Consider the following 12256-nt stretch of genomic DNA (forward strand, 5'->3'; position numbering starts at 1 on the left):
CTCTGTGCCAAAGTTTGAAACTATTATTATTATTATTATTATTATTCTGCTGAGATTGACTTTGCCTTTCATCTTTTCGGGGTCGATAAATTCAAAGCAACTGAATTTCACAAAATAAAACTTCACCTAATGAACCCATTAATTTGTTGTTTTTACATGAATCACTACCTCATTATACCCCCACCTTTCTTCAACACTCCCTTGGAACTTTCCACCCCCCATCACCCCCAAGGGGTCCATACCGCCTACTTGGGGAACCACTGTTTTAAAGTGATTTAAATTAAAACCTTCAATCGAAATTTCATGTTAGTTTTTGTTGTAAATTTGAGTTCTGAGTTTGATGTTATCAACTAGTCTCCTCTTACAAAATTGCAAGTCTTGTGCCTTTAGAAGAAACGATTATTATTATTATTATTAGGGCGGCGAGCTGGCAGAATTGCTAGCATGCCGGGCAAAATGCATAGCCATATTTCGTTCTGAAAGGAGTACTGTTATTTTTTTTTTTCTCTTATCATTGCAGATTGATTACATGATGCATGTGTTATTGAACTCTCTCACGGACAGACAGAGGAAGTATGCCAAGTATACGGAACAGTTTCAGCGCGTCAGTGAAACACTGTCCATTTTGAATCGCATCAAAGGCTCTATAGACAATATAATTCCAAAGATGGAGCGTCTGAACCAGATGCTGCCGGAAACTGAACAGCTTGAACCATTCACTATGAAATCCTTACCATCAAATTAATCCAATCTAATCCAATGTTTTTTCAAACTCTGTATTTATTTTGTTGCTAACTCTAGTTTATTGGTGCCATTTCTGTTGTGCTGTTTTGTAACACAGCTTATAAAATCTAAACAAATATGAGCTAAGAGTAATAATTATGTTGTTCAACTACATGCTACTGGCAGGGAGCTGAACAACATAGGCAAATACAGGTATATCAGATACCATACAACATAAAATCTTGATTTATTAAAATTATCTCCACCCCTAGAGGATGTATCATAAAATTGCCAAATTGCAATTATATATATATATATATATATATATATATATACACCCATGCTAGCATGGAAGGCGGATGTTAAGCGAAGATGATGTGTGTCTACATATATATTTATATATGTGTATATATTTATATATATATTTATATATATGTATATGAGGGTTCTCCAATTTCTTACTGATCAACTACACAGATGATTTGTTTATAGTGATCAAATGTTTGTGTACACTCCCTCTATCAAATCGGCATTACCTGTACAGGTGCAACGGGTGCCACATGTCTGATGAGGAAATGATTCCAGAGCAACATGAAATGAAGTGCTTTGCTCAAGAACACAACACAACGCGCCATCTGGGAATCGAACCCACAATCTCGCAATTGTGAGTGCAACACCTTAACCAATGAGCCATGCGGCTTCACACACACACACACACACACACACACCACACACACATATATATATATATTCTTTATTTGTTAGTTAAAAAGGCTAACATTGGTTTCACACGAAGAATTCTCAGCAGTTATCAAGCCTGCCTAATGGGATGTTTGTACTAATGTCCCTTGTGGCAGGCTTGATAATTGCTGAAAATTCTCAGCATGAAATTAATAGTAGCCTTGTTAAGTTAGAATTGAGCACTCATTCACACTGTTCAATATTAGAATATATACATACACACACTTTATATATAAAGAGTAAAGACCCCCTTCAGTTATGAATGACCATGGGATTACACCTATAAAGTTGCCCTCCAAGGCACAAGTCTGGGCAAGGTTCTTTATGAAAGACCATCAGTTGTCCATGTATACCAGCCTCCCTTCACTGTGCCACTAGTGTCATCCAAGGGAAAAGTAAAGGCTGATACAGCTTGGCACCTGTGATGTTGCAACTCATTTCTACAGCTGAGTGAATTGGAGGAACGTGAAATAAAGTGTCTTGCTCAAGAACACAACACACAGCCCGGTCTGGGATTCGAACTCACTACGTCAAGACTTTGAACCCGACACTCTAACCACTGAGACATACAGATATAAATATAGATACACACACACACATAGTACAGGTATAGAGGTATATCAAATACCATATAGCATAAAATCTTGAGAGTTGTGAAAATTATCTCTGCTTCCAGAAGATGTATCATAATTAGCAATTAGCAACAAGGACTAACTTCACTTGAGGAGGGGTGATAATTTCCAGAATCAAGAATTTCCCCTAAACTGACATGCCATTAAGGAATGGGTTAGGTTTATTGTCTGAATGGAGATAAGCAGACAGCCATGGACACCTGTTCCTTCTTGTTTGCATGAGATGGACACAGTGTCAGCCTACCTTTCCCATGGCTTGTTATTGCAAATTCAAAACTGAACTGGAGAAGCCTCATTGTATTTATAATCAAATCACTTTATTCTATTATTTCCCCCGGACCAGAGAATGCTTTTGGTAATAGACTGGTGTCCTCTCATCTGCTTAATACCATGTATACTAGAAAATCAGAAAAAACAGAAATGTAGACAGCTCTTTAAAAGCCTTCACCTTCACACTTCACTTTTCATCAAATATTTTTGATTTATTTACCTTTTTGTCAGAATTTTTTAAAAAGAATATTGACTTCAGAGGGTCATTGCATGGCTAAGATGTTGGATTTGGTTAACTGGCAGAATTACTAGCATGCTGGGCAAAATGCTTAGCAATATTTTGTGTGTCTTATTTGTTCTGAGTTCAAATTCTGCTGAGGTTGACTTTGCCCTTCATCCTTTTGGGATTGATAAATTAAGTATCAGTGAAACACTGGGTGTCGATGTATTTGACCTGTCCCTTCCCACCAAATTTCAGACCTTGTGCTTTAGTAGAAAGGATTATTATTATTATTGACCATGATTTGGGTTCAAATTTCTTTTAACAACAGCTATTTGCATAAAAAAATCAAATGCAGTTTCCATAGTGATTATTACAGGGTTATAGAGTAACGACAGGGATACAACATGTTAAAGGTTTCAATCACTTGGGTAGCATGGAAAATGGACGTTAAACGATGATGATGTTGTGCCTGAGTCAAGCAACCCCCTATGTTTAATCCCTCAATTTGTTGGGGCATTCATGTTGTTCTAATGAGGGCCAATATCTGACATACATTAGCACGCCGGGCAAAATGCTTAGTGGTATTTTGTCTGTCTGTATGTTCTGAGTTCAAATTCCGCCAAGGTCAGCTTTACCTTTCATCCTTTCAGGGTCGATAAATTAAGTACCAGTTGTGTACTGGGGTCAGTCTAAAATTTCAGGCCTTGTGCCTAGAGTAGAAAAGAATACCTGACATACAGTGTGATATATTAACCTCATCTAAGTACAGTTTACCTGTTGGTGATTTATGTGGAACCTCTCAACCAGGTATGATTTACCTGTTGCTGTTTTGATCATGGTCACAGAGACAGTACCAATGATGGAATTCCTCACCTTACATGTTGCTGCTTTCTTAAGGAATTCCTGTATTAGAGATGCAATGTGCTAAACCAATCATCTGGGTGTGGGTTACCTGTTGGCGTTTTGGTCAGCAAGAAACCTATTCTGCTGTGGCCCTTTTCTCTCATACTTTACCTCTTTATACTCTTCATCCTCCTAGCATAAAGTTTAAGCCCCTTTTCCTTGGGTTTTGTTGTCTTGCAAACTGTATTGCAACCTCATTTGTGCTGGTGGCACATAAAAAGACCGAGGACCCTCTGTAAAGTGGTTGGTGGTAGGGAGGGCATTCAACCATAGAAACCATGACAAAAGAAGCACTGGAGCATGAAGCAGTCCTTTGGACCCTTTGGATCTTCTCAAACCATCCAACTCAACCCAGCATGGAACACGGATGTTAAATGATGATGTCTCGGTCATAGTTAGATCCCCACACCACTGATGGAACTCCTCATCCAGGTGTGGTTTACCTGTCGGCACTTTGGTCATAGATACAAAGCAGCACTAGAGATCCAACACAATAATTAGAAAAGCTAAGCTAACAGCTTAAAATACAATTTTAAAAATGAATTGGTGATTTCTGCAAATGTTCTCATTTAGAAATAATTAATACATGTATTTCTTTCCCCCCTTTTTTTGATCATTTGTAGAGAAACAACCAAACAAGTTGAGTACTTTTGTTTTTTTTTTTTGTATTTTTTTCCATGTTCATCCTCTGATTCCTTTAATTCTTTAACTGCAGCCTTAGATTTATTCCAAATAGCTGCTTAACAAGGATTACTCTTGTCTTTTGTTTATTTAGTGGTAAGACACATATCAGAATATATGTTGATTACTGCCTTTATTAACATTTGGGGGCTGGGTTCAGCCCCTACCTATTGTCTGTGATGTTCCTCGCAAAGATTCTGTTTCACTGAAATAAAATCATCACCATTTTATATTTCTTTAACATTAACAATACTAACTGGACCTTTTTTGTTTTTTAAAAACTCTTTTGATACTAACCCTGCCTGAGAATGGCCCCTGGTTCTACAATACAATCTTAATTTTTTTTAAGTGATCTAAGTTAAAACTGTTCATCAAAATTCCATGTTAATCTATGTTCCAAACACCTTAAGAAGGACAAAAGTTATTTTACTAAATTTTATTAAATTCTTCATTATTTTCCAAGGCCTGGTTCAAACATTTACCATTCTGTAAAAGGTACGGAAGGATCCACTTTACAGCAACTATTTAACCCTTTTGTTACCATATTTCTGTTGAATTACTCAGCCTGCCATCATCATCATGGAAAACGGACGTTAACCCTTTCGTTACTAACCCGGCCAAAACCGGCTTTGGCTCTGTAGTACAAATGTCTTGTTTTCATAAGTTTTGCATCAAAATATACCACCAAACCTTAGTTGCAATTTATATTCCTAACATTAGCTTAATGGTAACTAAGTTATTTTACTAAATTCTTTGTTATATTTAAAATAATTGAAAGAAACATAGAGCATCTCAAAATAAATACGGTAACGAAAGGGTTAAATGATGATGGTGAGGATGACAGGCTGAATAATTCAACAGAAATATGGTAACAAAAGGGTTAAATAGTTGCTGTAAAGTGGATCTTTCTGTACCTTTTACAGAATGGTAAATGTTTGAACCAGACCTTCTGGTTCTTTGTCCACCAACTTAAAAGTTTTTTTAACCCTTTTGATACAAACCTGTCTGAGACTGCCCATGATTCTATGAGAGGAAAACTTCTTGTTTAACCCTTTCGATACCAATCCGGCTCTGGCTCTGCACTACAAATGTCTTATTTTCAAAAGTTCTGAATTAAAATCTTCCACCAAACCTTAATCATAATTTATGTTCCTAACACTAGCTTAATGATAATTAAGTTATTTTACTAAATTCTTTGTTAAATTTAAAATTAATTGAAAGAAACACTGAGCATCTCAAAACAAATATGGTAATGAAAGGGTTAAAATTAAAACCTTCGGCCAAAATTTCATGTTAATATATATTAAAAACACCAGCAAAATTAATTGAAACGCAAGCAGTGTATTTCAATAGAAATATCGTAACAAAAGGGATCAGCTTTTTTGCTTTCCATTTTTCATAGAATTTAAGCTTACATAAAGCAAATAAAATTTCACAAACATAAAAAAAAAGAGAATTATCTTGATGGATGTAAAAACTTGAGTTGTTCAGAAATTTGCTTTGCAGCCAATGTGTTTCTTGGTTTGATCCTTGATTTGATTCTTGGTTTGATCCTTGATTTGATCCCTGATTTGATTCTTGGTTTGATCCTTTCGTATGGCATTTTGGACAAAGTGTCTTTCTACTGTAGTCTCGGCTCAAGCAAAAGTTTGTGAATGAGATCAATCAGACGTCATCAACATCATTTTAGTCTTTTGCTCCGTTGGACTGTGGCCATACATGAGCACCATCTCAAAGGTTTCAGTATTTATTTTAAAGCCTGGTACTTACTCTGTTCATCTATTTTGCTGAATTTCTTTGTTACGGGGATAAAAACAAACCAACAGGAGTTGTCGGGTGGTGATTGAACACACACACACCAGGCTTCCACATAGCCTCTGTCTACCAAATTCACACATACAGCCTTGGTTGGCCCAAGGCTATAGTAGAAGACATTTACCAAGATGCTGTGCAGTGGGACTGAACCTGAAACCATGTGGTTGGGAAGCAAGTTTCTTAACCACACAACCATTGCCTATGTATTTTCCATGCTGTCATGGGTTGGACAGGTCTTGCAGTCTCATTACTCGTCACAGTTGTTCTTCTTCACACACAGCAACAAAGAAAAACCTACCAATCGTGCTGCTGTATATGTTTTTTTATTTATTCATTTTGTTATTTGTTTTGCTTTTTCCTTTTTTTAAATCAGGATGTCTTTCCTACCACCATCCACTTCATAGAACAGTTCAAATGGATTTTATAAATGTCCTTCTCCAGGGATTTTCTTCGCATAATATGACCAAAATATGTCAATCTATGCTCGGTGATCCTAGCTTCTAGCGACATTTTCGGCCTGATCTGCTTAAGAACTTCTCCATTGGTGAGCCTCGCTGTCCATGGAATCCGTAAAAGTCTTCTCCAACACCAAAGCTCGAATGCATTAATTCTCTTCTGGTCAGCTTTCTTTAGTGTCCCGGTCTCGCATCCACACACACACACACACGTACAAATTATGGGGATTTAGTTCACAGGTGATCTAAACGATTAGGTACTCTAGGTAAGTACTGTAATGGATTACCAGGGCTCCAAGGTTATAGCTGTGAGTAGTTATGGAGCCATTGCAGATTTCCAATGCAGCGGATGTATAATTGTTAAAGAGGACAACAATGTTTGTTGTCCTACACCAGTGCTTTTCAAACTTTTTGCTGGAGCGGAACCCCAAGGAAACATTCCACTGGCTCAAGGAACCCCTGTGCAATAATTTAACTGTCTTATGCACACATATCTGCACAGGAGACTTAAAAATTACTGCTGATTTTAGCAGTTTTGTAACTTCTTGCGGAACCCTGGTTGAAAACCACTGTCCTACACACACACTTGAGTGAGTGCTGCAAAGTTCCTGGCTTAGGGTAAAAGAAAACACAGGGGGATCAGTTAATTATGATTTTATTTGTCGTGTTTCACACACTTATTGTAGCAGTCTTTCAGTTTTTCTAAGCCCTGTAAAAGAACTGAGAAGGTTGGGCCTCCAACCAGGCCTTTTGTGATACCCAGGAACCTTCCAGCACCCCTTGTGTGTATATATATATGTAGTGAAGACATGTGCTTTAGGAGTTAGAGTATTTGGCTCACAGCCACACATTGTGTCCTTGAGCAAGGCACTTGATTTCATGTTGCTCAGGTCACACAGCTGGCAAAAATGAATTGTTCCTGTAATTCAGTCACCGAATCTCCCTCAACTAGGGGTATCTACATCTGTGGAGTACTCAGCCACTTGCACATTAATTTCACAAGCAGGCTGTTCCATTGATTGGATCATCTGGAACCGACGTCATCATGACCATATCAGTGCTGGTCATATATAGCACCCATTATACTCTTGGAGTGGTTGGCATTAGGAAGGGCATCCAGCTGCAGAAACCATGCCAAATCAGTCTGGAATCTACTGCACCAGCACAGATGCTTTTCATGTGGCACCATCATGAGTGCTTTTCATGTGGCACCATCATGAATGCTTTTCATGTGGCACCATCATGAGTGCTTTTCATGTGGCACCATCATGAGTGCTTTTCCTGTGGTACCATCATGAGTGCTTTTCATGTGGCACCATCATGAGTGCTTTTCATGTGGCACCATCATGAGTGCTTTTCATGTGGCACCATCATGAGTGCTTTTCCTGTGGTACCATCATGAGTGCTTTTCATGTGGCACCATCATGAGTGTTTTTCCTGTGGTACCATCATGAGTGCTTTTCATGTGGCACCAGCATAAGTGCTTTATATACACACACATGTGTGACTTGGACCCTGATGGATTCTTCAGTCTATGGGGGCATGGCATGTAGAAAAGCGCACCCAACATACCCCATCAGCATTACTACTCTGTCCCCACCCTCCCTCTCTTTCAACTAATCCCTGACAATACCCTTCCTCTTGTCTTCTCCATTATTCCCACCCAAACACTATTCCCTTTGTTATTCTCTCTGCTATTACCTCCTTACAACAATAAATCAGTTCCTTTCGCCATGGGGATCTCTTTCACCTTGCAGACTACAAGACTTTCAAGGTAAACGAGAGCACTACTGGTCCCCCCCCCCAAAAAAAAGCACCCCGTACACTCTGCTGTAAGTGATTGGTAAATCACATCAATTTGTGATACCTGCCTGAAAGGGTTACCTGTTGACCAGGTAAGCTCACTGGTGCTGATCCATCAGCATTTTATACTGTGAAGTGGTTGGTGATAGGAAGGGCATCCAGCTGTAGAAACCATGGCAGAGAAGAGAGATGAGAGCAAGACCAGTGTTAGAATGGGTATCCAGTTGTAGAAACAATTGGAAACCTGGAGCAAAACAATTGGAAACCTGAGAGCAAAACCTGGTTCCTCTGACTTGTACCATCTAACGATGATTTAGAAAAATTTAGTTGGATCTCATTAGGCACCAGGAAGCCATCAACTTGCAATCTGTACAGTAAATTAATTAAATTTTTATCATTTCACTGTTAAAAACTTATACAATCCATTTATTTGTGTAAAATTTATGAATTATCATCCATGAGTTTAGTCATGCTACCTCACTCACCATTTAGGCGGGTGTGAGGCATAACAACTACTTAAAAGGAGCACTACCAAAAAAAAAAAATGGTTAAAACACACTGATCTAACCCATGCCAGCATGGTAAGCAGATGTAAGGTGGTGATGATGATAATGAACAGCGTAATGGATGGATGGCCAGCTCAGTAGAGCATTTGGATAAATCACCTTATGGTATTTGGTTATGGTCCTTCACGTTCTGAGTTCAAATTCCACGCAAGTTGACTTTGCCTTTCCTCTTTGTGAGGTCAGTAAAAGAAAGCACCAAATGAAGTACAGGGAAGTCAGTGCAATAACAGATCAAAACTTCTGAAGATGCTGCCCCAGCATGGCCACAGCCAAAGGAATGAAAGCAGTGAAAGAGAAAGAAATTTTATGCTGATGTCACATAAAAAGCACCCAGCACATTCTGTAAAGTGGTTGGAATTAGGAAGTGCATCCACCCATAGAAACCAAGGCAAAACTGACGACGGAATCTGATGCACCTCCTGTGAAACCGTCCAACCCATGTCAGCATGGAAAATGAACCTTAAGTGATGAGGAGGATGATCGTTAACCGAAAATGCTGGTATTGCATAAATGATGGTGTGAGAGTTGTGTAGGTAAATATTAGATTTTTGTTCAGTTCTATTTCAAACAACATCTCAATGCACTAAAATGATAATTCTTTCTGGTTATTAATCCCATCTTAAAGAGAGAAAACTGGTTTGTAATTACAGGAACAGGCTTGGTTGTGTAGTTATGAAGCTCACTTCACAGTAATATGTTTCCAGGTTCAAATCTGCTACATACCATCTTGGCTAGGTGTCTTCCACGATGGTCTTGCGAGTAGAATTGGTAGACAAGCTTCTGCATTGTTTCAGGAGAGGCATTTAATTTCAAAAAAGTACAAAACTTTACTCTCCGAAGTAAGAACGGATTTCAATGCAATTGTTGTAGCACACCGGCCCCTTTGTGGAGGTCCCATGGAAATCCGCCAAAGGGAAGGTGTTTAGGACCCTTGTCACATACAACAAATATCTTAATAATTATTGCAACAAGTATAGTTGTTATAGTCATCAAAGACATATATTGATTACTTAACACAGAAATATTGTAATTTTTGATTATTATTTAAACTTAAAATAGACAGCACGCTGGCAGAGTCGTTAGCAAGCTGGACAAAATGCTTAGCAGTATTTCACCTGTTGCTACTTTCTGAGTTCAAATTTTGCCAAGGTTGACTTTGCCTTTCATCCTTCTGGGGTCGATAAATTAAGTGCTAATGAAACACTGGGGTCGATGTAATTGACTCATCCCCACTCCCCCCAAGCTACCCTTGTGGCAAAAAATTGAAATAATTATTAAAACTTAAAATATGGTAATTATTGTAATCAAATACATAATATAACAAATGTTATAATTTATGTAGCACGAATCATAACATTCTGAGTTCTAATTTTGCCAAAGCCAACTTTGTCTTTCGATCCACAGGGGTTGATAAAATTGATAAATGTATCAAGTACTGCTGGGATGAATGTAATTGCCTAACCCCACTCATCAAAAATTGCTGGCCTTGTGCCAAAATTAAAAAGAATTCTTATTAAGATTGTGAGCTAGCAGAAACGCTTGAGCATGTCAGACAAATGCTGTGTGATATTTGTTCTGGCTCTTTACTTTCTGAGTTCAAATCCAACCAAAGGCAGCTTTATCTTTCATCCTTTCAGGATTGATAAAGTACCAGCTGGTATGGTGGGGGGGGGGGGGTCAACAGTATTGACTAACTCCACCCTTCCATCAAAATTGCTGATCTTGTGCCTATATCACAAACCGTTTGTTACAGTATTCAAATGCGCAAGGTACAGGCATGACTGTAGTTAAGAAACAGGTTTCCCAACCACACAAATTTTGGGTTCAGTCCCACTGCAGGGCACCTTAGATAAGTGTCTTCTACAGTAGTCTCAGGCCAACTAAAGCCTTGTGAGTGGATTTGGTAGATGGAAACTGAAAGAATTTGGAAGCACTCCGTCGGTTACGACAATGAGGGTTCCGGTTGATCCAAATCAACGGAACAGCCTGCTCGTGAAATTAACGTGTAAGTGGCTGAGCACTCCACAGACACGTGTACCCTTAATGTAGTTCTCGGGGATATTCAGCTTGACACAGAGAGTGACAAGGCCGGCCCTTTGAAATACAGGTACAACAGAAACAGGAAGTAAGAGTGAGAGAAAGTTGTGGTGAAAGAGTACAGCAGGGATCACCACCATCCCCTGCCGGAGCCTCGTGGAGCTTTAGGTGTTTTCGCTCAATAAACACTCACAACACCCGGTCTGGGAATCGAAACCGCGAGTCTGCTGCCCTAACCACTGGGCCATTGCACCTCCACTGAAAGAAGCCTATCATATATATATATATTTGTGTTTGTCCCCCACCACTGCTTGACAACTGGTGGTGTTTTTAAGTAACAGGCTTAAAGAAACAAGTACTTGGGTGATTCATTCAAGGCAGTGCCCCAGTGTGGCCACAGTCTAATTATGGAAACAGGTAAAAGACAGAAGATATCAAAACATATTTATATAGTTATTGCTCTTGTCTCTCTTACACCTGCCTCCCTTGTAGCTTGAGGGTTTGTTCTGGCACCCCATCACTACCACCTTTTATCTTCTTACCAGTTATTCTTATATAAAGCAGGGTGGAGGCGCAATGGCCCAGTGGTTAGGGCAGCGGACTCGCGGTTTCGATTCCCAGACCGGGCATTATGAGTGTTTATTGAGCGAAAACACCTAAAGCTTCACAAGGCTCCTGTAGGGGGTGGTGGTGAACCCTGCTGTACTCTTTCACCGCAACTTTCTCTCACTCTTACTTCCTGTTTCTGTTGTACCTGTATTTCAAAGGGCCAGCCTTGTCACTCTCTGTGTCACGCTGAATCTCCTCAAGAACTACGTTAAGGGTACACGTGTCTGTGGAATGCTCAGCCACTTGCACGTTAATTCCACGAGCAAGCTGTTCCGTTGATCGTATCAGCTAGGACCCTCATTGTCATAACCGACGGAGTGCTCCTAAAAAATATAAAGCAGGGTACCTTCCCTGTCTATCATACATTTGTTTTTCTACACCTGGCATAAAACCGCCTCCCCTTCTAGAATACTTCCTCCGCTTGGTCGAATAGGCTTTTTTTTTCCTGTCTAGTAAGGTTACTCGGTGACCTCACTGGTGCTGGTGACATGAAAAACGCCCACTACACTCTGTAAAGTGGTTGGCATTAGGAAGGGTATCCAGTCATAGAAACCATACCAAAGCTGACTTCGGAGCTTGATACAGCCCTACAGCTTGCCAGCTCCTATCAAACCATCCAGTCCATGTGGATGTTAATAATCATTTGTACCAAAGGCACAAGGCTGGAAATTTGGCGGGAGGGGGGACTATATCGGACCCAGTGTTTCACTGGTACTTAATTTATCAACCCTGAAAGGATGAAAGGCAAGGTAGACCTCGGCAGAATTTGAACTCAGAACATAGTGACAGGCGAAATAC

General features: G+C 39.4%; 1 protein-coding gene across 6 annotated transcripts in view; it reads left to right on the forward strand.

Annotated features, from left to right (window-relative positions):
- The window catches only part of LOC115222840 (BLOC-1-related complex subunit 5), a 20672-nt gene extending 14982 nt beyond the window's left edge, over positions 1–5690 (forward strand). For 5 of the 6 annotated variants that reach the window (XM_036511755.1, XM_036511757.1, XM_029793177.2 and 2 more), the window contains one exon: positions 521–1078. In XM_036511755.1, the coding sequence (XP_036367648.1) occupies positions 521–745 (225 nt within the window). In that variant the 3' untranslated portion in view covers positions 746–1078. Of the gene's footprint in view, positions 1–520; positions 1079–3513; positions 3524–4544; positions 4557–5679 lie in introns of those variants that run through there. The other variant, XM_036511753.1, reaches the window with a different exon arrangement.
- The last annotated feature ends 6566 nt before the right edge of the window (positions 5691–12256 follow it).

This window comes from Octopus sinensis, linkage group LG21 (assembly GCF_006345805.1).
Source record: "Octopus sinensis linkage group LG21, ASM634580v1, whole genome shotgun sequence".
In the NCBI taxonomy this organism is placed as follows: Eukaryota; Metazoa; Mollusca; class Cephalopoda; order Octopoda; family Octopodidae; genus Octopus; species Octopus sinensis.